The sequence below is a fragment of the Syngnathus typhle genome, linkage group LG2 (assembly GCF_033458585.1).
Source record: "Syngnathus typhle isolate RoL2023-S1 ecotype Sweden linkage group LG2, RoL_Styp_1.0, whole genome shotgun sequence".
Taxonomy (NCBI): Eukaryota; Metazoa; Chordata; class Actinopteri; order Syngnathiformes; family Syngnathidae; genus Syngnathus; species Syngnathus typhle.
This window is the reverse complement of record NC_083739.1, coordinates 18,220,003-18,246,861: the sequence shown is the minus strand read 5'-3', so window position 1 is coordinate 18,246,861 and position 26,859 is coordinate 18,220,003. Positions and strand designations below refer to the sequence as shown.

Below are 26,859 nucleotides of genomic sequence, written 5' to 3'. Positions count from 1 at the left end.
CACATCATTTTATGTGGCCCGCGAAGACAAATTGTGCATCAAATTCGTGTGTCATTACTAGAATTGCAAATTGTCTTCACTTTTAAATTTCTTTTTTTTTTTTCTCAATATCTGACCAGTTTTAACTAGTCTGATTTGAAAACAAGTTATTTGTCAGTTTGTTTTGTAGCTTAAACTGTATATAATATGAGAGGTGCTCATACATTTATTAGGGTTGAGAGTCATAATGGCACTCTAACTATGACTATATGCGGCCCGCGAAAAAAAAGAGATTGACACCCCTGAGATAAAGGCTTGGTTTTGTCTGCAGTTAAGTCTCAGCTTCCATACATACAGTATGTACATCTTACAATGACCGTTTTCTTCCGTGTATAATGCGCCCCCATGTATAATACGCACCCTGAAAATGGCATGTTGATGCTGGAAAAAAGCTTGTACCTATGTATAATACGCACCCAATTTTATTTATTTATTTATTTTTTTTAAGTCCCAATGATCGTCACACACGCAGGGAGGCAATGGGTCCCATTTTTATAGTCTTTGGTATGGTCTTAACTAGGCTGGATGTATTTTTTTTTGTTGGCGTTGATTTCTCTGACTGCCCGTAAAGGCACCACCGCGATCAGTGCGGACATGTGAAAAAGGCGTGCGGACATGTGAAAAAGGCGGCTCTGTATGGGAGAGACCTTGAAGAGGAATAAAAACACCCTTGGAAACTAAAACTTGCCCCTCGTCGTGACTCGGAGCCGCAACAAATGTTTCGGATTTGTGTAGGGTACATTGTGACAGCAAACGAGCAGGTGATCGAGCAAGCGTCTGATACGAGAGCATTGCGTTCGTATGGAGCGTGTTTGAAGTGAACGGTAGAGACGAAAGGAACAAGGCAAAGTGTTGTGAAATAAAATATTACCTGTAATACGCATTTTGTTATTTGCTGATTGAAACTGCTAATTAAACTGTGAATTGAAACTAATAGGAAGAAAACTGAACTCTCGCTCTTTATATAGCTGAGGTGTCTTGCACATAGTAGGCATGCGCAGTGATACTGCCTCGGTATGACGTCCGGTCCGGGATGGAGATTAAAAAACAAACAATATTTGACAATAACACACCATCAAGGATTGCACCATCGCATCAAACGATGTGTCTTCAATTATGAATTTTATTGACTAAGTGTGTTGGGCAGGATGGCTGAATGCGATGCGCGATTGACAACAAACAAGAAGAAAGGTGATTTCAAGTTTTATTTCGAGGGAGGTTTGTCATGTCTCGTCCCCAGTTTTGCTATGTGTCTAGGTTGCCATAGTTTCTGTTCGCATCGCCCCTCCCTTCCTGTGTCACCTCAATCAATGTAATGTGTTTTGTATTTAAGTCCTGTCTGCCCCTCGCTCACCGTCGGATCATTGCATGTGTTACTGTCATGATGTCTGTTTGGTTTCTGTTCCTGTCTTACCATGATTTTCTTTAAAAAAACAAACAAAAAAAAAAATTGTACCCATGTATAATGCGCACCCCAGATTTTAGGACAATAAATTAGTTAAATTTTTGCGCATTATACACGGAAAAAAACGGTATTAGGATGAGGCAAACCTACTCTTAGCAATGTTAAATACAAGCTGAGTGGTAGATGGGTGTGAACATTCCCATCATCCTTTTCTCTAAGTAGAGTACACATGAGTGGTAAGAGGCCGTACGGTGTTAAACCAGGACAAAGAAAGAACAGGAACCAAATTCTAGAGCAACCCAAAGTGGAATAAGAGCAAATTGAAGAGAGAATTCAAATAGAGATAATTGGTGGAATGAAAAGCCGTGGCTAAGGAAGCGAGTCGAGGCGGCAAACTCCCTCCCTAACTCTTTCTATGGCTCACCTTTCCTTCGACCCCTCATCATTGATTATCTTGGGCCCATTAGGGCCCATTGTTAAAAACAAATCATTAGGGCCGCTCAATGGGCTTAGAGCCTGGCGCTCCATTTGTCTGGCCTTAAATGGCGCTAAGCTCGCCGAGCATCTGCCAGGCAAATAGGGAGGGATGGAGAAAAATAAAGAGAGGAAGGAAGTCGAAAACATGGGGGCTTAAAATGGGGATGAAGAGAAGGAAGCCAGAGCAAAAAAGCGAAAAAGCGAAAAAGCGAAGAAGGCGAGAGGACGATGTGACGGAGAGAGAGAGATGAAGCAAGATAGGGAGTGAGGCGATGGAGAGAATGTGAGATAAGGGAAGGGAGGGAGGGAGTAAGGGCAGGCGGGCGGTGAGCGAGGAGGGAGCCTCATCCATTTTAATGAGCTTCCTGTGTAAATGTGTTCCTGCGGAGAAGGAGCCGAAGGCGGCCGCGCGGCGCTCCTAATCCCCCCACGCTCCCGTCATTAAGGGCAGTCCTGTCACACACACACACACACACACACACACGCACACACACAACATCACAAAACACACATACGCACACACTTCGCCTGGGCTGCTTCAGGACAAGAACGCTGTCGCCACTCTGACAGGTCGTCACACACGAGTGAATTTCCCAGAAGCCCTTGGCCTCACTGGCGGCACAGCGAGTGCCCCCCCCCCCCCCCACACACACACACACGCACGCCCACACAGGCTAACCATGGGGCTTTGCGTTCTTATGAGTCCACCTTGCATTTGTACAATAGGAATGTATGGAAAGGCCAAAAAGAAAACATACCAAGCCACGCCACTTGTCTGTCCAAATTTCGCTCTAAAGAGGGAGCGAAAGAATGAGAGATGGAGGAAGGGAGTGTCAGGCGCGCTGCTTTCCCGCCTTCCCTCCCTCGCCCTCCGTGATTAGGCCTAATTATGGTGGCGCAGACGCCTGGCAGCCCCAGTCATGCAGCTTTAATTGACCGTTATTCATCTGTGGCCTAACGCTAGGCAACAGTGGGCGGCGCAAAGAGACGGAAGAAAGAAAAGGGAACATCTGAGAGGCGGCAGTTGAGGCAGTTTGGCGTGCGGGGGAGCTGACTGCGGGTGGGGGTTGATGGCGGTTTTTGCGTGAGCCGCGGCGTGGCCTCGTGGAGCTGCGCGTCGTGAGGCTAATTGCTTGCCCTGAGGGATTAAACCAGGTGATTACACACTGGGTGGTGTAATTACATAAGAAGCGGCTAGTGGGGCCCCCAGCCCGCGGCCCTGGGGTCACGCGCCACAGCCCTCACCCAAGATTAATTGGAGCTGCCACAGGAGTGCAAGGCGCCGCCGGAGAGAGCGGTTATACGATTAGCATTAACATTTCAGCGGCACAGGCGATCGATGAATGCTTTTCACCCCCTCCCCTACACACACACACACACACGCACGCACACACGCACACGCACATGCACACTCAGACCAATAGCTCACAACCATCACAGACCCTCGTCCTTGCATGCGAGTGTTCCGTCCAAGCTGTTCCGCTCCCTCGCCACTAAGCCAAGCAAGAGACAAGCAGGCGCTAGCTAATTTGAACATGGTTACAAAACAATATTTGCGGTTGCACGCGTCCCGTCGTTGGTTCCCACTTTGTTTTCCTCTGTTCCATTCCCATATGTGTCTGTGTGTGGCGACGGGCTCACACACAGCTGAGTGGCGCTAGGACAGAAAGGCAGCAGAGACCAATGTGACTATATCGAGAGAGTTTTAAAGTAGCACTTCCCAAATTAGTTGACCAGACCTGGCTATGGTTAATTTAATAGTCGACATCGTCATTATTTTTACTATTTTGTTTTTCCTGACGAACATTGCACAGAAGTGGTAATCTAGGTCATCCAAACAGAAGCACTGCGGCTAATCAGTGTCGTGGCGTTTGCAACAGAGTCCAAGAGTTAGGGTGGAGTCCACCCATAATACTGGTTGAAGCATGGTTCTGAATCTTATCTTCAATTTGCAAATAGCTAAAACAACTCAAGTTGTAATCTAATGATGGTGTCATATAAGAGCAGCTGTTGGCTGTTGCAATATGCTGCCATTGGCATTTGTTCAGATTAGTCGACTCGTGCTATTGGGTACTAGTCGACTAGCAAAATAGTCGTTCGTGGTAGTCCCAGTTGAAAGCCCCCAATAGAAAAAGGCATATCCTTTGCCACCTCGCAGGCTGCGAGCGATCTTCTCCACCTTGTCTTCCTCAAGTTACATATATATTTTGACATTGTCAAGAGGTCAAGGTGCAGAAGCCTCATTATTCTTTCAGCTTTTTAAAAAAAAATAAAAAAAATCTCCTAACTGTTAGGATGTACAAATAACTGGGAAAATAAATCCAGGAGAGCATAACTTAACGAAATGGGCAGTGATGAAGAGGGGAGGGAAGAGCAGGCAAAAAAAGGGCACAAACAGCACCCATTTTTTCATAAAGGACAGAGAACAAAAAGAGATGGTTTGGTTAAAAAAAAAAAAAAAAGGAGAGAGACACTGAGTGGGAGAAAGGTGAGAGGCGCCTTCCCCCCCTTGACGAGGACAAAGGACGAGGGGGATAATGGAGAGGCCTTTTCAAAAGTTGAGGTTGCGGGACGCGCCATCTTTTTAGCAGCATCAATGCTGGCCTGGAAAGCGGGAGGGAGTGAATGGGGGCATCAAAAGGGGAGGGGAAGGGGGGTGACGGGACGAATAGAGGCGGGATGAGTGTTAATTAGAAGGTCCTTCAGCCCGTGGCCCCGGTCAAGATGCAAGGGGCCGCCCCAGCTGTCAGAGCATGACACACTGGCATTGTGCATTCAGCTCTCATTATGTGTGCGCAATTGTGTATGTGCGTGTGTGTGTTTGTGTGTGAGCGGGCAATGGAGGGTACAGCAATGGCCAGCGGTGCTTGCTGCAGCCTGACAAGACTGATGAGGCACTTGGGCGACGTCGGGGCCTCTGGAACACGGCTGATAAAAATACACCGTACACATCGATGTGGCAGCACGCACACGCACGAGAAGGGTTGAGGCGCACGACGAAGCGAGGAAAACAATAACATGGTTGTTGGAATGAACGCAGGGCCTTTTAAATTCAAACGAATTTTCTTTTCTTATTTGCCTCCACAGGGAACTGTCCCAACCTCCGCCCCTCCTTTCACCTCACATCGCGTTAGGACCTCACTTGCGGCCTCCTTTCCTTGGCTTGCCCTCAGCTCTCTGCCAGGCCCCCGGTGAGTCCTCATTTGACAGTTTAACACCTTTTTTGCTAATGCGTGCATTTGTTTCCAATGTGTGGTTGTTAATACACAGAGTTGTCTCGAATGTCACACACAACAACCTCTGTGTATTCCAATTTCAAAGTCAGTTTGCTCAAACTCGAACTCTCGCTATTAGAAAATATACCTTTAAGTTGTTAGTTATCTCCACGGTGAGTCACTTCCACGATTTATCAGCAGTTTTTACACCGGATAACCATCCTGATGCACTCACACATTATTTTCATCTGGTTTAGAACCGGCAGTGGCTGCGTACACTGCAGACACAAACCCGTGCTGTTTATTGTCACACTACCGCAGCTAAAGTCTACATTTAAGTAATAATTTAAGATTCTTACCAATCATACATGTGTTTATCAATTATGAAAATATTTGTATTCGTCAGTAACTCTGATGAAATGGCAGGTCTGTTGAGAGTTAGATGATGAAAGTCAAGCAAGCTAATTTGTATCCATTGCATTTATTCTTCTTGTCAGCCATAATGGAGGGATCAGCCCGAACAAAAGCAAATATTGCTTTTCTCCATTACAATGAGCTGAATTTCCTTACAATTTTAACGCTTTGCCATTGCTAATCACTCTATGAATGAATGAAAATCAAAACATTTCTGTTAATCCGAGACACTTACAAAGTTGAAGTCTTGTATAAAATTGCTGGTGTCGGGTGGAATCCTCATTTCTGTCATAAAGTGATTGGGGCTGGGCGACCAAAGGTAGCTTGGACCAGGGTTTATTGGAGAACTCAAAAGACAGAAGACTATAAGAAGCTCGACTAAGGACGAGAATAACTTAACAAAAAGCCACGATAAAGACAAGAACGACGACGACAGACGAGGCGAGAACAATCCGACAGGGGTGTGCCACGCAGACAGGACTTATATACGCGACAGGTAACGAGAGCAGGTGACTGTGATTAATACATAGATTGAGAGTAGACACAGGACGGGAGGGGCGAGCACACAGACACTGACAGAACTATTGACAACCTACAGATAATGGAGTCATGATAATTTCACGTTTGTTGATTCATAACACTGCATTGTGAAAGAGAGCAAGCCATCTTCAACACCACCATTGATTGGTCAATAACTTGTAAAAATAAAAAATACATTTAATAAATAAATAAATAAATAAATAAATAAATAAATAAATGAATGGATGGATGGATGGATGGATGAATGAATGAATGAATGAATGAATGAATGAATGAATGAATGAATGAATGAAAAATAAATAAATAAATAAATAAATAAGCGCCAACAGTAAAAAATATCAGATTTGAGAAACAATATGAAATGTACATAATTAATTATATTTTCATGATTTATTTTCCTCTACATCAGGTTACAGTTTCCTGCAACCGGCTCAAGCTGAAATTTTTGTGCGGCAGCAGGAGATACTGAGGAAGCAGAATCTAGCCAGGTGTGTGGATGTTTGTCAATGTCATAGCTGAAAGGTGTTTGTGGATTTGAGAGTCTTGATTTCTTTTCGGATAAGTCATTCCTACGGAAAGTGCATTGTAAAATGTTGACATCTGACTTGATGAGACTGTGTGTTTGTCTGCGTCAGACTTGAGATGTCAGCCGAGTTACTGAGACAGAAGGAGTTGGAGAGTCTTCACCAGCGACAGCAACTGCTGAGCTCTGACCCGCTTGCCGTTCTCCCTGCCGGCCTGCCCTCGGACCACCCGGCCCTGCGGAGCCTTCAAGACATCCCCGAGGGTCATCCGCTCCGAGAGGAACTGGCCCGCAGCTCCAATGCCATGCTGTTGCTTCGACACGGGGCGACGGCGCCCCTGCTAAGCGCCAACCAGCAGGAGCAGCCCAAGACGTTGTCCACCCACAAAGACGCCCAAGCGCAGAGCTCCACCACTGGCTCAGACGCTGATAATTCCAGGAAGCCCCTCCGCCGGGGCCCTCAGACTGAGTCCCGTGCTGGCCATCGCAAAAGAAGAAGAGAGGACAGAGGAAGCGAGGGAGACGAGGACATGAAGGACTCGGACAGCGAAACAGAAACGTGTGACGAGAGGCGGGGAGGCGACGGTGCTAAGTCGAGGTGTAAACACAAGGACAGAGGGAGTAGAGAAAGAGACGGCAAGGGGGCGCGTGACGGCACCAAGGACAGCCATGAAAGCTCAGGCCGGCTCAACGCATCTTGTAGTTCAGCTGGCAGCGACTCGCCCAGTCACCACCTGTTCACCTCAGCGCTGGGAAAGTCGGATGTCAAGCTCCAGCTTCCGCCTGGATTTGTGCCACCTCTGCCCGCTCTTCAAGGACAGTCATTGCCCTTCGGATTCCCCTACATCAACCCTTACTTTCACATGGGTGAGCTGTTCACACACACATACACGCTCACAGGCACAAACACACAAGACTAAAAAGCAGCATGTGAAACCCATTAGCGTCACTTTGTGTGCGTATCTGGCTCCCCAATTGAGGGCCTGCCTTTGACCCTGGGGACACAGCACGCCAACAGCACAGCCACGTGGGAATTTGCTTTTTCTTTTTTTTTCACAGCAAAATTTTGAATGAGACCGTATAGACTGGCCGCAGACTTCCAAAAAATAGGCCAAAGGTTTACAGTATACTGTCACTCCCATTTGAAGATTTTTGTCAAACTGAACATCAACTAGAAAATAACATGTCCCCTTAACCAAAAAGATTTGAATTGCAGTCTGAAAGTTTGACTGCTTTATACCTTGTCCTTTAGTATTTGTTTAACTGTGTAACAAATAACAAAATCAGCGAAATTTTGAGGATTAAAAAATATTTGTTTATCTTGTGTCATGTTGTAATGTTTGTTTTGCTTTGTATTTAATTATTTTAATGTATCCTAAAATGCTGTTGAGCTCATTTGAAAAGGGCACCTTGCAAAAATACTGTTGGTATTAAATGCTGGGCTGGAATGATCTAATGGCAGTTCTAGTCATTTCATTGAGGTCAAATCATTTGTGATAAGAGCGCCGCAGAAAGAAATAGGTCAAGGCAACGCTGAACATGTTATTTCCGAGAATATCTTGTATGAGTCTGTACCAATTGTGAAGAAACAGAACAGTCCTCAGTCTCTCGTGTTTTAATTGATTCCCCCCAATGACTGCTGCCCTCAGGCTCTGTGGGAGGTCTTTTTATGGATGGGGAGGACTCGCTTCCAGCCAACCCCATGGAGGACTTAAGCAAGTGGAGTGTGGAGGACGTATGTGGCTTCATAAGCAGTCTGGCCGGATGTGCTGAATACGCTCAGGTGAGACCGGTCGGACAACTAGATAAGAGGAGAGAGAGAAAAAGGAGGGCAAATGGAGGCCAGGGGCAGGCTGACCAATAACCACAGAAGTGTGCAGTCATCACCACGGCGTCGCCTTATGGGCCTTATGCCCAATGAGTCAGGTTTATTGAGTAGTGTGCGCACGTGTATGTGTGTGTACATACTGTATGTGTGCACTTTTTTGTGTGTGTATGTGTTCGCTTGCTGAAGTGTAGACTTTTTATTTATGTTTTGTTCCCCGGTTCATGGCTGCTGAAAATAACCCCATTACAATTCTAAAAAACATATAAAATTGTTTATTATTATCGCCTACTGCCCGATGACTGCTGGGTTAGGCTCCACTACGCCCGTGACCCCCGTGGGGACAAACGGTATAGAAAATGGATGGATGAATGGAAAAAAAGACTTGATTAATAGAACATTAATTGTAACTTTTGAAATCTGAACTCGGACCCAAGTGTATTTGGACATGCAGACCTATACCTTGGCAAACGGTCAATATGTACATTACTCCAACATTTGTCCTTGATGTCACTTACTATTGTAATACTTTCCTATTCAAATGTGACTTTGGCAGCATCTTAGGGCAGATGCTAAGTGGTAGCAGCCAACTCAACGCAAACTGTGCAACAACACATGTAGACAGACAATGTAAGAATACTTGTAGATATTTTTTATCTTTGCGTAAAAAATAATAATAATAATGTTACTGCAGCTTACTGAGTCACATTTCATAGGACTTAAAATAGTTGTTTGTTGAATTGGCAGCATTATGAGGTTTTACTTCAGAAGGTGTCCAGGGGCTGGAACAGATTAATGTATTTCCATTAATTTCAACGGGGAAAGATAATTTGACATACAAGTGTTTTAAGTGAAGGAACATTTCCAAATTGTATTTCTTAATTTCGTAAATAGTTAAACAGTCATCTGATTGCAACATGAAATAGTAATACCACATGAAGACTTTGCTATTGAGATCAAATAGCCACACCAGTCTTCAAGAGCGACGGTGATAAAGAAAAAGAAAAAAATTAGGAATGAACCTGTGGTGTTAGTCGTATGTCGAGCTCGTGTGTGGATGCGTTGTGTGCATGCGTGAGTGTTTGCGGCTGAAGTGGCTGTGTCTCCGCCAGGTTTTCCGGGAGCAGGTCATTGATGGGGAGACATTAGCTCTGCTCACTGAGGAGCATCTGCTTGGCATCATGGCACTAAAGTTGGGCCCTGCCCTCAGGATTCGCTCGCAGGTACACAGACTGCAGCCGTGCGTGTGTTTGTGTGCGCCAGGTAGTAGATCCGAGAAAGTCAGCGTAGTGTAGACTCCCTACCAGTAGCCTGCCCCAAAAAACAAGCCTTCTCTCTCACGCTCTCTTTGTCTCTCTCTCTCTGTTGGAATCAAAGTGTATGCAGCATGTAGCTGCCATCCAGTCTTTGCTGAGTCTTGTTTCCTCCTCTCAGGTGGCGCGGCGCATCGGCAGACTTTTCTACATGACCGGATTCCCTCTGGCGTTCCCCTTTTCGCCCTCGGCCAGCTTGCGCCCCTCGGAGCGGGATGGGGAGCCCCCGGGTGTACCCGCCGACACCCTCTCCTTGCCCCTTACCCTGCTTCAGAGACCCGCCTCCACGAGTGAAAGCTCTTCTCCTTACCGTGGGCCCACGCCGGGCTGCTCTTCACCCAAGCAGGAGAAGGCCAATGGCTCTACAGCGGTGGGAAGATAAGGGCTCCCTCATCACAGGGTTGCCTTGAACTTCCGGGCCTTAAAACAGAAATGGAAGGGACAGGAATAAAGAAGGCGACGTAAAGGACAATGTGGACTGGATCCTGGCCAGTGGCTGAGTCTGAGCGGAATCCAAAGAAAGTGGCTCGGGAGACACACGAGGCGCAAAAAAGAGACAGCTGGTCACAGACAGCATGCCAAAAAAGAGGCCACAAACGCCACATTCTTGCAAGACAGACAAGCCAACGGCAGCGGAAAGCCGTCCGTCCTTCTTTCTTTCCTTCCTTCCTTTCCGTGCTGGCTTTTTTTGTCCACCTTCTTTTCTGTACTTGTTCACTGCAAGCCCTGCACAATCCAGGAATAAGACTCATATCCTTCCTTCTCGTCCTTGTCCGGCCTTGGGGAAGCTGTCGTCGTGGTCTCTGAGGCTGGAGCGGCGCCACGCTAAAACAAGCTCCGTCTTATCACAGCAACTATGCATTCCACTGTCCCGATACCAAAGATGACCGGATGAGTGGAATTGAAACCATGTTTCTGATTTTGTTTGCATGAAGGGTGACGGACAGAGAGAAAGCGAGAGTGGGGAATAAATAATGCTAGTGCCTCAACATGAAGCACTCCATGGTATTGAGAAGTATTCGGACCACACTGACAAGAAAAACTAACTGCAAAAAACACATCTTAGTTTTGCAAGAACTAGCTCTGAATTATACAGAAGGAACCTTTTTATATTGAGAGAGAAAAACACCATGATGAGAATAATATTAGTATATTTTGAGAATAGTGTAGATCTTTTTTTTTACAACAGAATAAGTCAACTGTTACAAGAATAGTAAAAAAAATACACTGAATATTAAGAAAGAATAAAGTCAAACATTACACGACTGAATAGTTGAGCGAAAGAAAGTCTGACAATTACAAGAAAAAAAAAAAATGCCAAAAAGGGAAATACACATAAATAGTCGAATGCGCCGGCATCTCAACAAATATTAAACATTTCCTTCTGCAAAATATATGGCCAATCAGTGTGTCTTCAATTGATTGATTGATTTTTCCCTCAGTGTGGTCCTAATAGTCTTGCTAGTAAAAGACGTGTGTTGCTGGAAACAATAGCTCACATCTTTGGACACTTGTGTTGACTACTGTGGGAGGGTTTGAAATAATAATAATGAGAATAATAAGAAGAATGATGAATCGTGCAAAAATGTACAGTCATGCTTGAGATGAAAATATCCTGATGGTTGCATACGTGGTACTTTCAATTTTTTGCTAAATGTAGATGCACGAGAAAAAAAAAAGTTTTCTTTACTAAAGTAATAATAATATTAATGTGACTCGCTGGACTTTTGTGGTACTTTTGTTCATATATTTTTCTCTCCCTTTTTTTGGACATTTTTTAAACTAATATTAAAAGGCGCTCCAATCTTGAATGCTACTTCAGCATATAAACGAGGACAAAGTATTTATAGGACTTAGTAAATGAAGCAAATTATATGTATTATAATTAACCCCTGAGACGGATTCCAAAGATACTTTTATTTTTCTTTTGGTTGCAGGGAAAAGAAAGGCACAGAGCTCTTATTGCATTTTTTTTTTTTGTTTCAATCTACGCAAGCAATTGATTCAAGTGGTCCCTTTAAAGGTTTTTTCTTCATCCTATTTTTCTATTCACCGCACGGGTGAAATAAATAATACAGAAATGACGCCTTTTGTCTCTTGTGGTGATTGCCTTGTTCACTGTGGATGTCTTGGTTTTCGGATGCTTCAACATTGAGTCTCAAGGCAGATGGGTTCAAATGGGTTTAAAGCCTGAATTTGGATTTCAACAAGGGTTGGGGTTACACCAGAGCAGTACAGCATTTAGATTAGACTTGCGTGGGATTGATTCCCACTCAGTGTGCATTGTTTGTTCGTCTCTATATGTGCCCAGCAGCTGGCTGGCGACCAATTCAAGTTCTACAATAGTCTGCTTTTCGCCCAATGTCAACTGAGACACAACTGAGGCCCCCAGCAACCCTGACCAGGATAAGTGATCTTGACAATGGATGGATGGATACTAACACTGGGTTAGGGTGTTAACATGAAAGTTTTAAGATGAGGTCAGGCTTTCAAATTAGGTTTATAGAGACGTTAGGGTTTCAAAATTGGGCTTCAAGTCACGATAGGTTTTAAAACATAGGTTGGGATTTCAGGTTATGGGTGCAAATTGGATTTAAGTCTGTATCATGTTTTCAAACTAAGTCGTGGATTTCAGTCAAATCCTGCACCTCAACTGCGAAGCAGACATGCTCAACAGTGCATTACAGTGCCTGCCCAGCAGGAACATTAAGAGGGGAAAAATAGGAGCAATTTGAAATAGGTTGTACTCTAGAAGAAAATGTTCAGGTTTTAATATAATTGAATCAGTCAGAATTCTTTAGTTGTATTTAGAGGGGTAAAAAAATCTATTAAAGGTCACTATGTTAAAAAAAAAAAAGTGATTTTATTTCTCAGAGCGTCAAAGGTGTTTGCAAATGAAGACAAACCCTTCACAGCATTACTTATTTCATAATCACAACAGCTTAGCATGACATGTTTGTGTTCATATAACACTGAGGACAAACCTTTTTTCCAGGCTTGGCGTTTGGACGAGGAAAGCCATGCGGTGAGCAGACAGGCAGGAAGACAGCGGTCCCAGCAAGAATTTGGCACAGAAACACAGCAGCCTGTGTTGCCGCTCTCCCACCTGGGCCCGGCTTTTTGGCACGGCATCAGACGTCACCCCGCCAGGCCGGCACGCCTCCGCTGCCTCGGGCCTCGACGCCTGCCTCCTGCCCAGCATGACCCCCCCCCCCCCCTTCTCTCTCCCTACGCGCTGGCCTGAGGGAGGTGTGCAACATGGACATGCAAGCGTACTACCACTGCAGATTTGCATACTTAAAAAAAACAAGTGGACCATCAAATGTTTGGGTTCCAAGACCAAGTCTGGATCTCAGCTAAGGGTTTGAAGTTAGGCAAGGTTGGGCTTTCAAAAATGGGTTACATTTCTAAAAAAAGGCAAACGTGGACACATAGGATTGTTTATGCATGTTTATATGCTCTTTAAAAAGACATTGCAATGTTTGTACTGTACAGAGAAGTCAATCCAACTTCCAAAAGCAAAAGACATCTATTGCATGTTAAAACGTAACGGTTTCCGGAATGAGACACTCAGTCATCGTCGTCAGACAGCGTCAGGTCCTCCACCAAATCCTCATCTCCTTCGGCCAGCTTGATGAGAGCAGAGGTCGACAGCGGTTGAGCGACCTTTGACATCTCCTCATCTCCATCTTCCTCTTCGTCATCTAGAATATAGCAGAGAAAGAAATTGGACTTTAACGTTTCGATATGACAACACAAAAATAGTTTGACAAGCTATTTTTGTCTTGCTGTACTATTGACTGGATTGAGGGTTCATTTATAAATCTGTGGGAAAAATACAATGATTTTTTACAAGAAAAAAAATAATACTTCAAACAATAATCCCTTGCTGTTTGTTTATCGTGGCTTTTTTCCCACTCAGAAAAAAAAAAATCCAAAATTTATAATAAAAGTTCTAAATTGAGGAATTATGGCACGAACGTTGCCCAAACGTCAGCAGAAGGCAGGGAATGCCCACACAAATGCAGTACGTACATTTGTATCTTGTTATGAAAAAAGTTCTAAAAACATATTTACAGTATTGTACCTTGTTATAAAAAAAAATGTTATAATAATAGATCTCATGAGTATGCACACTTATACCTTGTTATAAAAAAAGTAATAAAAGAGTTCTAAAAACATATTTACAGTCACTTAAACAAAACTTGAAACGAACCGTAGGTATGGCGAACTGTTGCACCCATAGAATGACTCATACCGCATATTATTGCATGTATTGACACAGAGGAATTTTGCATGACAACACTCATACCTCAATATGTGTGATGTATGATTGCGGGGTGCGCACGTGTCAGTTGTGGCTGACACATTGTCTGTCCGACTTTCATGGATCAATACTCAAAAATAAAAAAAGACGCTCACGCTTTGGGGTTGTTTTAAACTAGAAAAGGACCATTACTGCAAAGCTAGCAGAGCTTGGAGACGGCAACACGGGAACAGCCGGCTGACGCCTACTCTTCGAGGTAATAATCATCGTGCTTTGGTGCTTTTTAATGGGGAAGTCCAGAATTGGTCACCATAAGACTTATACACCCATGTTGGTCTAAACATGGTATGTTAATATCGCATTTGTGGAATATGAACCAAGCAGAAAAATACATTTTGTCAAGGCTGAAGATGACAGCCAGCGTTCAGGTAAGGACCATCACGGCTCACCTGCTTACTGGGTTTAATAATGTGACGCTCGTGTATTGTGCTATTGTCTGTTTCAGTCTTGCTCCTCCGTTGTGTTCAAATATAGTTGCATAAAGGAGCATAGCAACATGAAATTCAAAGCTCAGCGTGAGCTCATCAATGGGGTCTTCCATTGTGTGTCAGCACTAAGCTAGCGGGAGCATTCTAAGGCAATTCTCCTCATTTTATGTCTAATTTGACAGTAAACTTCCAGTGGGAGTGGAGGTACATAGCTTGAAGCCTCTTTTTGAAAGAAATAAGATCTATTTACCAAACTGCTGTTTGTTGTGAAGTGAGTTCAGTACATTTCCACCATACAATGCTCAAGCTTACACTTGCATTATGTAAAATTTTAAAGAATAGGGTAAAAGCAATCCGAATAAATCAATACATATGGAAACTGTGCACATCATTTTACACCCACCTGAGTCTCCATCGCTCTTATCAGACTGTCCTTTAAGATCTTCATCGTCATCATCATCATCATCTGACCCATGGCTGCCCTTTTTATCTAGACAAAAAGGAGAAAGACAGAGAACATTACAAGCAGATAAAACCACATTTTCCCCTCTCTGTAGACTTTCTCCAAGTTTGCGTTGCTACATGGCTGACGTTCTTTGGAGACACCTCAATGTGGGCCAAGCATCAGAGGCAGCTGCAAAGCGTGGATGCATGCTGTGTGTGTGTGTGTGTGTGTGTGCTTCCCCCTCCTCCGACAGATGGAACCCAAAGTCGATTACCGCCGTCGCCTGCCGCCGCCTGCACCGCACAAACACCCGTGACAGTTTACTACTGGCAATTTCAGACGTCTTCGGCTCACGGCCTAAATATAGCAAATGGAGATTGCAGGCAGGTTTCATAGCAACACTTATGATGGAGGTTCTGTGTGTGTGTGTGTGTGTGTGCGTGCCGAATAGCCAAAGGGACAACGGGGTTTTCACAGGCTTTGAAGTTGAGGTGTGATGAGAGGCTGAGGGAGTAGACGCACGCACAAACTACAGAGCGGTTTCGTCCTGTCTGCTACACGCACACACACGTATGCACACCTTAAATGCAGGCACAAACATAGATATAAAAAATAAAAATAAAAAACATCAGGCACTTCTCTCACCGTCTAAGTTCAATGGCTTAGTCCTACTCACTCTGATCTCCTCACATTTCTACTGTTACTACTTTTAAGGTTTGCCCGAAATGACCTGGTGCACATCTACCCCACATTCTACACACATCAGCCACTCCTGCAAGTTCCAAGGCTGCGCGCCTCAACAAAGAGGCTTCTGAAGACTCAAGACTGGACAACAAAGTTTGTATTCGTGTGCCGTCATCTGTGCGTGTACGCGCCAATGAAAGCAAGAGAGGAAGCCGCCACCTCTGGCTGTTCCACTGGTCTGGTTCGAATTAGGAACTCCCGCAGGGAGCCGAGCCCGTACTTCCTGTCGACGGAGGTCAGTTTGTGTTTGTACTGGGCGGAGGAAAGAGCAACCAAAAGGAGGGTGGGACGTACGGAGGGGGACGTCTGCACGTGCGTTTGCGGGGACTCGCCCAACAATCAAGTCCAGATGCATTAAAGGGAAAAATAAAACCCTGCTGCCTACTCCTCTTTTCCTCTGTGACCCTAGAGAAGAACAACACCCCCCTCCCTTCGCATTTTGTGGATGTGTTCTGATGTATAGTCTGTGGACAACCACACCAAAAAGGACAAGGTGCAAATGAACAAAGGGAGCTAATGAAACAAAAAAAAGTTTTTGGGCTGTACTCTAATCCAAAGTGAACATTTACAAGTTGATTAATTTGCATAACACTGAAGTAAAACAAAGGATCATAACAAAAAAGGACTCCACGTCAAAAACTCGACTTCAGCCGGCATCATCTTTTCAAACTTCTTGCTTTTTCTCTACGAATCAAAATGTAGCAAAACACCGCCCCCCAGAGGCCAACATGGGTAATACATCTCTTAGTGCCTGACCATACTGTAGAACCTCCAAGGTTGAACACAATCTGTTCTGGGAAATGACCGACCCATTGATTTATAAGTTTATCATTATTTAGCATTGTCAATAGCAAATGTTTTTAGAATGCTCAATTTTATAGACTATTGCATTGATTGGCTAAATTGTTATATTGCATTTAAGTGTCTTATAAAAAATTTTTTTTTTCATCTGATGTTTATGGATACAAATGACAATTCAGCAATATCACACAAAAGGGAATGATTTACTCTATAAGCTTTTTGAAATTGATTTTGTTACTGGTTCGTTTTTTATTTTTCTAAATCAAAGCAGATGTTTGCAATAGTCTTATTTTGATTAAGCACAAAAGGTAATCAGTCTGGTTTCACAAAGGACTACAGACCTCAGAGAAGATTTAGTGTTGCGAGGCTGAAATCAGATGCTTTGGAAAATTTTAAGTTAAACAATGGCTTTAAAAAATTATTCAATTCTTAAAATAGTTGATTATTTTGATAATCAATTAAAGCTCAGCTCAGCGCATGTGGGCTCAGGCGTGAAACTGACATCTTAATTTTCAAGGGGTCGCTGTATTTGTAAATGTACCCCCTTACCTTTGATTTTGAGCCCTGTGTCGTCATCATCCTCATCCTCAGAGTCGCTTTCAAACAAACCCTTAAACTCCTTCCTGTCCTCTGCTTTCCTCTCTTGAATCTTCTTACGCTTAATCTCCGGCAAATTCAGATCTTCCATCTTCGCATAACGAAAAACAGTGTTAGTCTTTATTGATTTACATTTTACTATATGAATAAAAAATGTGTTTCCTTCTTTGTATGATCAACACTGGGCAATGCTATCAGTCAAAGTAAAAGCTTTGATTGATTTATGAGAAAGATGAAGAAAAATTGTACTATGATGGATATTCACCCTTTCTTTGCCTGAGATCTCCAAGAGAATTTCCTTTTCTCTTAACTTCTTCCAGTGGATGTAGTATTTGCTTAGAGGAGTTCCCTCTTTCTTAATCTCATTCTCCCATGCCACCTAAGGAGAGAAAGGATCAAAAGAGATGCTCTACATTAACAAACAAACAAACAAACAAGCACACACAAACAAACAAACAAACAACACTCCTGCTTAGTCATCCAGATGGCTGCTGGTGATCATTTCCAACTATCGCTTACGTCAGACAAAAGTACGTGGACACCACTCAAGTCCATTCTGCTAAGAAATTGAGTCTGCTTATTCACTCTGACTCCAAACTTCTCGTTTCGACTGTACTTTCATGAAAAACAAAGGGAAAGGCAACTCAAACACGCAGATCCTTTGCGTTTGATTGATGATAAGAAGTAATGCAGTGAACATTAGTAATCTTCTAGGAGTATTACAGTAGTTAAGTATTTTAAACTAAATTAATGGTGTTTTTAGTGGCTGTCTTCAAAACAAGTTGTGTATTTAGCCTTGTTGGTAACAAATAAAATAAAAAAAACGGAATGGAGACATCAGCCTTAAATCCTTAATTGTGTTGGCTCTGAGCCTTGCAAAAGGGGCATGGTAGCAGAGGGAGCTGCTGGCCAGAAGGGGGCCGTGGCCTTTTGCGCAGCAGCAGCAGGGTGACGTCCCCTTTCCTCTGCCTGCAGGGACACCTCCACTGCTGCTCTTCTGCCAGGAAGAGGCCACCATGGTGACAGCATCCACTGCGACAGCAGTGGCGGCGGCGTTGAAACCGCTGCAGGAGCCAAGCTGTCTACCCATTTAGCACACTGAAGTGTTTGCACATCTTATTGCCTCGTCTACTTATGAACACTAAGACCACGCTTTCATGACCACTTAGGGTTAGGGTTAGCGACATGCAAAAATAATGTTGAACGGGTGGAATTTGAAATAGTGTTTTACAAACCTGGCATGCAATTGCTGTTTAACTGAGCGATGATAAAGGAATAATGTAACCCTTAATCCCATTATGTATCATGCATCAGATAGATATTATCCAAAACTAGTAGGCTCATTTCGCTCACACAGATTGCATAAACTTGTATCCTTGAGAGCAGAGGTCCCCAACCACCGGGCCGCGAAGCGGTACCGGTCAGTGGGTCATCTGGTACCGGGTCCCACAGAAAAAAATATAAATAAATGTCTGCAAGGGACAAAGAGGGACAACCCCAGGCCATACATGACAATTAATGTGGTTTATATTTGTTTTTATGCCAGTCGTATCATTTTATTTCGTCATATTTACCCCCCGGACTTTAAAGGCCGGTTCGTGAAAATATGTCTGACACGTAACTGGTTCATGGCTCAAAAAAGGTTGGGGACCGCTGCTTGAGAGGACTGACGTGAAGCATCTGCACACTGAGGCCAAATCGAGTGAGACAAGAGTTACTTCAAATAACAACAAGAACCCAGTAGCCCTATGGTTTTCTCAACTCACCACAGCGCTCGCATCGGCCACTCCGAAGTTGGCGTTTTGTCGTCTTGCTGTGATGTAGTTGCTGTTCTCTTGCACTTTCTCAAGCAGCTGGCGCACCGACTTGCAGTAATTGGCCACTTTGCATTCTTTCAGGAACGCTTTCAGCTGGAAGAGGAAGCAGGTTAGTGTTGAGCGGTGGTGAGAAAAACAGCACTTGGACACAGTTTGGAGGATCAATTTGGGAACATTTTAAATTATAGGCATTACCAGAGCATGTTTATTAGTTCACATTAAAAAAAACGTGTGTCCACTAGCAATGGAAATACTATCAAGGTGTATCCATTAAGACTGATCTTTTTTTTTTCATGAATCCCATTCCCCACAGACGAGCGGGTTAACACACAATTAAAAGTGTAGTTACTCTCTGAACAATTTCTACGTGTGCGTGTTAAACTTAACACCCGCCTCCCACCGTGCGAAATACCCTGACACACAGGAGGTCGAAAAGTGCCTGCCCATTTTGTGTTAGTGTGGTCGACACAAAACAGCGGCACAGAAAAAGCTAAGTCAACAATCAAAGACATCCTACTGAAGTGAACAAATGAGCAACCATTGATTGGAAAAAGAAAAATAAATACATTTCTGAACATGTTTTTCAACATATTAACTTGAAGAGAGTGTAACGTCACCGCAGAGGACATGGACACTTGGTGATGATAGGAACAGTCAGTCTATGTTACCTGAAGGACAGTGGGCAGAGCGAGCTCTGGGAAGCCTATGGAACTGGCCTGAGTGTGGAAATATTCCAGCATCAGATCATAAAGCTGGTCGATCAGTCCGTCCTACAACAGGATTTAAAAAAAAAAAAAACACACAGAGTCAAGCGTGACATCATGACAAGCTAAATATTTAAAACATTTTTTAAACAACCCAATTTACAAAAAATGCAATCTACATTTGTAAACGACAAGAGGCTCTGTCTTTGTGTGCCAGGTGACAGCCGGGTGTGAAGAAAGGGCCATTACAAGCCGTGCGGGAATAATCCCAGAGGACCGTGCTGCAATCCTCTTGGCCACAACATTGAGCGTGGTGACTTAGGGACAGTTTTAGAGGTCTGGAAGGGTTTAAGTGCTCAATCCCCTTATGTGCACAAGCACACACGCACTTGCCACATAGTTTCAGATGTGTGACATGAAAACATTAGCCAAGGCCTGAATCACTCATCAGCTCAGCTGTTCTTCCTCAGTGCAACAAAGATCAGATGCACAGGTCCAACTGTTGTCATCTTTCAATTTACACCAATGTGACAATCTATTTTATACTGTACAGTGCATATGTGATTATTGTATTTGAAATCCATCAGTTACACCAGTGCTTCTCAAATAGTGGGGCGCGTGTGACCCTGGGGAACAGGCTTTTTTTTTGGCAGTACTAGAATAAAGCGTAATTGCGCGTTTACTACAGCAGGAGGCAGTGGCGCTCTCATTGTTACTTCTGTCACGTTTGCGACAGTGCAACATTTTACGACTTACAAGACAAGTTAGGATAGTCACGGTGGGGAGGGGGGGCGCGAATAGTTTTCTTCTTGCTAGGGGGGGGCGTAACAGAAAATAATTGAGAAGCACTGAGTTACACTATTCTTTTTATAAGACAAGTCAATCCCAATTTTTTAAAATCTTTTTACAATATGTTCTATGCAATCTAGCTTAAATACGATACGCTGTTATTGCATGTGACCTTCAGGGACACTTTGATACCTTGTATGCTTTCTCCATCAGGTTGACGTTGTTGAGCTTAAGGATGACTGCAAAGTTGATGGGCTTCTTACTCATCCGTGCTGGTTTCTTGTTGAAGTCCACTTGCTGAAAGATCTGTGAAGGAAAGCATTAACATGAATTGCGAACCAGCAGCATCGATGCCATTGTGCGCAAGAATGCCACTGTGGAATTTCAGATCTCTACCAATTTATTACACTCTTCAAATGCTACTCATTCATTACATTAAAAAGTAGACCAAATGTGACTAGTTGCCTTCTCATTTCCAGAAACAAAACTAAGACAAGAAAAATAGCTAGTTCTAGCCTCATCTTCCTGTGTTGTTTGTTCTGTTCTTTGCACTGTGTCATGGAGCGGACATCTGTAAAAGTTTACTGCAGGGAATACCACTGTTTTCCAAATTTGAAATACTCCACTGTACAATTCCACTGATTTTAAAATAATCTGCAAAACTAAAAGTGGTGGACTCACGTTATAATTAAGACGATAAACTTTTACGATTAGAAAAATAAGGTAATTATTTTTTAACAGATTAAAATTGTATCATACAACAATGGTAAGTGGTATGGAATAAATTTAAAAAACAAATAGTAGACCATGAAACAGTCATCCGTTGTAATGTGTTAACGACCGGCAATATATAAGATAGTGAAGTGCAACCTAACATTCATTTCGTCACTTTATGCAACGGTTATGCACCACATTTCTTAGGATGTGAAAGAACATTCCAGGCAGCGTGTTGACTATTCGTCTACATGCTTTAGCTTTTGGCTCATGGCGCACAAGTGAAAATCTGCTGTGTACATGTTTGAAGCTATTTCTGACACCCGCTTATCCTTGTGTGGTTCCGTGCGCCTGTGTGGTCGTTAATGCGCTCAGTATGTGCGAAGCAGAGCGGCGTCGCTGGCCGCTGCTGTCTCTATAAACAGAGGATGTGGTGGCGGTCTGACGGGGGAACCAGGGGGAAGTGGGACAGCATGGACCAACCCTGATGCAGGCACGCATGTGCACACACACACAGGCCAGCACGCACACACTGGTGATGCGAAAGCCCCAACTTCTACACCCCTTGTGGAGAAGCAAGAATGCACAGACACAGCAGATATGGATGTGTGTGTGTGTGTGTGGGGGGGGGGCTTATGCTACTCTTGCGCTAATTAAATCAGTAGCAGCGCACTTCAGTTTACCTTTAACAAGAGAAACAGCAGAGGGATAAAAAATGTGCATCACAAATGGTTTTAATGTTGGGGATGGAGGCGGGTGAATTAGTTAAATGGGGCATGGCTTGTGCATGAAAGATGGGGGGGGGGGGGCATAGGCAGACAGGATGTGGTCTACACAGCATGTTCAGACCAGAGTGTGAACTACAACCATGACTTTATCGCTTCTGTCAAACTGCTACAAAGCCAAAGCATAAAACCACACAAAGACCACTCCTATAGGGGGAAGCTAGTCGTTGCTGGGAGCCCAAAAAATCCTTCCTTCTCTCAAACAAGGCACAAGCCCTGTGACGACGTTGTCAGTTGGTGACATTGTATTTGTAAGGCAACAAAGCTTAAGCAAACACACTCCTCCTTAAGGATGGAAACTTTACATACAGTCAACAAAACATTCTGGCAAATCAACCTTGACATTGTCTCAATTTACAATAACGATATGCGACTCAAAAAGTGTGTGCATGCGTGTGTGTTGGTGAACACCTGCGAAGCATTGGAGGGCGTTTTAGTGCAGACCAGTTTTGTACAAAACACTGAAATTCACCTCACCAAAAGGGCCTTACTCTTATTTACATTTATCTGCGACAGTCAAAAATATGACATACTTGGACCTTATTTTGAGGTGTCAAAAATAATACTTAAATACATTACACTATAAAACATTGTGCAGGCAACTTTGGCCACACACACGCTTGAAGGGGACAAATGAGGCACGACAGTAGAAAGGAGTCTCACCTCAACGAGGAAAGGGAGAACCGGAACAAATGTATTGGTGCTGCTTGATAGCAGCGTGAGGGCTCGGCAACAATGCATCCTCAGAGGATAATATCTTGATGTGGGCACCAACCTGTTGATGGGACACGACACAGTAATCAATGTTGCCACCTGCTGTTGGTAAAACTTACAGCAGGGCGAAAAAATCCAACGGGGAACATTGGATGAAATAAGTGCGATAAACTAAAGGTACTTACTTGATGGTACCAGTGAGCACTTGGCAAAGTGGATAGATGAGAGGTTGGAGGACATCACTGGGGTGCAGGGTGCCGAGGACACGACACCACAGGTAGAGACAGTGGATGTACTGCCAGTTGTAGACTGACTGGTAGGTTTCCTAAGGAACACAGACTTTCAGAGGACTCATCTCTTGACGGTACCACTTGGGAGTAGATGCCATGCCACCATTGTAAGCAGCATCTTTTAAACATGCATCAAAGAGTGAGAATCACACATTGAGGAGCTTCCAAAGACTTGAATCGAAGGACCTACGGAATTGATGGTAGCATATGGTGGACCACAAATGATAAAAAGTTAAATATTTAAACGCGTCCGCCTCTACCTTTATTTATATACATGCATGCCACATAATCACTCAAAAACAATCCACTTCAACATTGAATGAGTCTATAATTTCAAATCAAAACTCCAGATTAATTATCCTTAATCAAATATTTTCTCTAAATTACATTTTTTCTGGTTACAGAAGGGCTGAATTGCCATTGGTAAAAACATTTAGGACAACCCAAGCAAGAGCAGGGAAATGAACTAATGTTTTGATGGAGCCAATGTGACCTCAGAGTGGCCTAAAACAAAAGGTACTGCTGAAAACATTTCAAATATTCCTTTGGTCTGGTAGGATACTTTCCCATGACCCCTTTCACATGATCACCAACCTTTTTCTTCACGGTCATGGCATTCCTAAGGTGAATGGCGAGTTGTCGGATGTAGATAAAGGCATGCTGGTAAGTTGCCTGCGTGTCCAGGGCGTACATCTCTGTTAGCGTGCGCTGCATAAAGTTGATCATGGGCAGCGCATTGGGAGATGTGAATTTGCAGTTTTGCACATATGAAATGTACATTTGCTGGGGAGAAACAAAGTTACATACATTCTTTTAAGAAGAATCCTTGTTGAAATAATGACTCATCATATCAGTTTTGTTACTCACCTTCAGAATGGGGACAAGATAAGGTTCTTGCTTGTGTCTGCAGATTTTGTTGAGGGTCAAAAAGGCAAGGACCCGACTTGTCTCCTCTCCGGTGCTCCATTGCTTTATCAATTGCTGAATACGACAGACGTGACACAAATGAACAAAAACATTGCAATTATGACATGACAACGACAAGGCAATGATGGTGGTGGTGGTGACACATTGTTCATTTCCTTATGGGGATTAACAAACTATTGCAATGTTACTTCCATCTCGCATCAAACCTACCTTAACCAGATACCGACACTGTTTGGAAAGACAAAGAAAATAAGGTACGAGTTGATTGATGTGTCGCAGGACAGCGCTGGTGACTGTGGCCTCAGTTAGACAGGATAACAACTGTGGAAGGAGAGCATCAATGAAAACGACACAAGTGCTTTAGTAAAGTTAGAAACTTTTGAATAAATGCCACAAAAGAAGTTGATTCTCTGCAAACGACATGACACAATAATGGCGACAAACAAACCTGAATGACGCCGCTGAGATACATCTTGATGTCTAATTGATTCTTCTGCCATTTTCTACTAGTTTGTGGCAGCACCAGCCTAATAACAAAAGCAACAGAAGTGAATGTCAAGGATTTATTTCTATTGACACTTATGTAATCAGACACTGGTAGAATTTGACTGATATGAGACGTCTGGCATACTGTTTTGTGTCTGTATCAGCCTTTAAGTCAAGGATCTGCTGAAAGGCGCCATGAATGTCTCGGATGCAGAAGAGAACCAGCGAGTTAAACACTGCATAGAGAGATGGAGAACGTGTTGTTGTTACTGTTTCACCAATAAAAGCATATCAAAGGCAGTGAACGGACACTAACAGTGAACTCCCACAAACTGACTGTTCAGCATTCACAAACTCACATATTCACAGTTTTTTGTTTGTTTGTTTTTTTCCGGGGTGAACGTTGTACTATTATTTTATATATAAAGTGCTTTGTTACAGCTACAGTTGTTGTGAAATGGGCTATATACGTATATTTGATTAGGATAATGGCTAGTTTTATTTCCAATAGTAAAGTTAAACTTTGGTGCCATCTGGTGGACCATTGTGGTTGGGGTTGGTTTTATATATATTTTTTCATTAGTTTGAGCTGCCCTCCCTCTTTTGTTGGCAGCACCACATTCACCGTTAAAAGCGAAACTGTGAATTATTTTGTCCCCAAATTGTAGAATTCGACAGGGCGTTCGACTCGTTGGGAACAGACTACAAATGCATGGACAGACACTCAAAGCAACATTAGCTCCTGGCTCGTTGGCAATTAAATTAAAAATATTTGCTTGACAGTAACAGTGAAAACGTTTTGTCAATATTAACAATGGATGACGTCAAAGCACAGGTCAAGAATATGGCATGCAATGTAAAAGCTGACACAGAAACTGCATACGTGTATGTACATACACGTATGCAGTGCGTTCATATGAACACATAACCCAGGCATTATTTTTGTGTTCAACAGTGTTTCACAATATTAATGTGTGCTCATGTTAAGAAGTTTTTATGTTTACAATGTTATTTTCTTGTAAAGTAGATCCTAATATTTTGAACAAGTTATTTTGACAGTTTGAATTTTGCAATTTCTGCTGATGTTTTTGTGATTTTTGGGGAGGTCCTGGTTTGGTACCAGAATTGAGGTACTTTATGCAGTATAGTATGGTACTCAAATTTTGGTATTGTGACTACCATGTCTTGCCTAATCTGCCTAAGAATACTTTCATTGAGAATCGTTTTCCATGAAGTTAGAGGGGATACAAATCACAAGATAGATTAGTTCTAGAAACTACAATTAGAGTGTCAATGATAATATTACATCATGAGAAAGAGCAGAAAGATTCGATGATCTTACCTGAACTGTCATCCACCGTGTATTTGCACTGAATAGCTCCTTCACCCTTAGTCGTAGCAACAGCAGCCTTGAAGGCTTGGGTGATCGTTCTGATGAGGCGAGGGGTAGGTTCCTTTTTTACAGAAGCTTTCCATTCCCGGATCATTTTTTCAGTTACTTTAACGGTATTGTCTGTCTTCTTGGATTTATTAGAACCTTGCTGAGCCTCTTGTGGCTCCTCATCACTGGCCTCCTATATGTTAAGGATAATTTAGTTGTAGGAGAATAGTTTACAATTAAATGTGTAATATAAATAATGATGTTGGTCCCACCTCCAGCATGGATGGCAATCTGTGGTACTGGTCCTCATCCTTGTCCTCATCCTCTGAGCTATCAGTGTCATCAAAATTGAGGAGAGTTTTGTCATTTTCCTGCAGAAACTGGTAAAACTCTGGATCTTTATTTTTTAATCTGGACAGCTGTTCCTTGTGTTGAGACGCTTTACCCTGCTTCACTTCACCCCTAAAGACGAAAATACGCATTGTTAAACTTGTAAGATTTGAATTTGGGTATTTGAAACAAAAAACATGATACTTACTTATTGTTATCTTTGTTTTTGTCCTCTATCTTCTGTCCATTTTGTTTGGGGGTTTCATCTTCAGGCTCCTCTTCGTCATCTGAATCCAAGCCCGTCCGCAAGAACTCATCCAAAGTGAGGTCCTCTAGTTTTCTACGACAAACAAAAATAGTTTCAAGTATCGACATAGAAAAGAAACGATTTCAGCAAATTTCATATGCAGTGCAAGTAGCATGCCCTACGGTTTGTTGTTAGCAACAGCTAGCGAGGACTCCCTCAAGCTAGCATATTACAGACCACATCGCACACCAATCACCTTAATTATACAAATTCATTACCAACATTACCAAACCATAAAATCAGGTGCTATTGCAATCTAGTGAAGAGTGTCAAAGATATCCAAGACAAACTAAAAAAAAGATCATAAAAGAGAACACACCGTTTCCCTGCCATGCTGGATTCAACATGTGACGCCAAATCTGCTCGATTACCCACAATGCTCCGGGTAGTGTTGGTTTTGTGTTTCACGGACAACCGCGGTGCTGGCTCAATGAATTTTGTTTATCTTTCATTGATTCATTGATTCATTGAATCTTATCAAATGTGCATGTCATTACCGCAAATATATGCAGTAACTGGACG

At 43.1% G+C, this 26,859-nt stretch overlaps 2 protein-coding genes across 3 annotated transcripts in view; one reads left to right on the top strand and one right to left on the bottom strand.

Moving 5' to 3' along the window:
• The window catches only part of samd11 (sterile alpha motif domain containing 11), a 46,539-nt gene extending 34,704 nt beyond the window's left edge, over nucleotides 1-11,835 (top strand). The window contains exons 8-12 of one of the 2 annotated variants that reach the window (XM_061272939.1): nucleotides 5,009-5,112; nucleotides 6,500-6,578; nucleotides 6,726-7,480; nucleotides 8,263-8,396; nucleotides 9,873-11,835. In XM_061272939.1, coding sequence (XP_061128923.1) covers nucleotides 5,009-5,112; nucleotides 6,500-6,578; nucleotides 6,726-7,480; nucleotides 8,263-8,396; nucleotides 9,873-10,133 — 1,333 coding nt within the window. In that variant the 3' untranslated portion in view covers nucleotides 10,134-11,835. Of the gene's footprint in view, nucleotides 1-5,008; nucleotides 5,113-6,499; nucleotides 6,579-6,725; nucleotides 7,481-8,262; nucleotides 8,397-9,550; nucleotides 9,816-9,872 lie in introns of those variants that run through there. The other variant, XM_061272941.1, reaches the window with a different exon arrangement.
• Nucleotides 11,836-13,186: 1,351 nt separating this feature from the next.
• Nucleotides 13,187-26,785, bottom strand: noc2l (NOC2-like nucleolar associated transcriptional repressor). Its single transcript, XM_061272942.1, has 18 exons — nucleotides 26,657-26,785; nucleotides 26,239-26,370; nucleotides 25,973-26,162; nucleotides 25,662-25,893; nucleotides 24,465-24,555; nucleotides 24,282-24,360; nucleotides 24,044-24,154; nucleotides 23,774-23,887; nucleotides 23,501-23,689; nucleotides 22,802-22,941; nucleotides 22,566-22,677; nucleotides 20,596-20,709; nucleotides 19,579-19,680; nucleotides 18,860-19,003; nucleotides 17,359-17,472; nucleotides 17,046-17,184; nucleotides 14,910-14,996; nucleotides 13,187-13,455 (listed from the first exon to the last, which is right to left on the bottom strand). The coding sequence occupies exons 1-18, from the start codon at nucleotides 26,668-26,670 to the stop codon at nucleotides 13,322-13,324; spliced, it is 2,238 nt and encodes a 745-aa protein (XP_061128926.1). The 5' UTR covers nucleotides 26,671-26,785; the 3' UTR covers nucleotides 13,187-13,321.
• Between the last annotated feature and the right edge of the window lie 74 nt (nucleotides 26,786-26,859).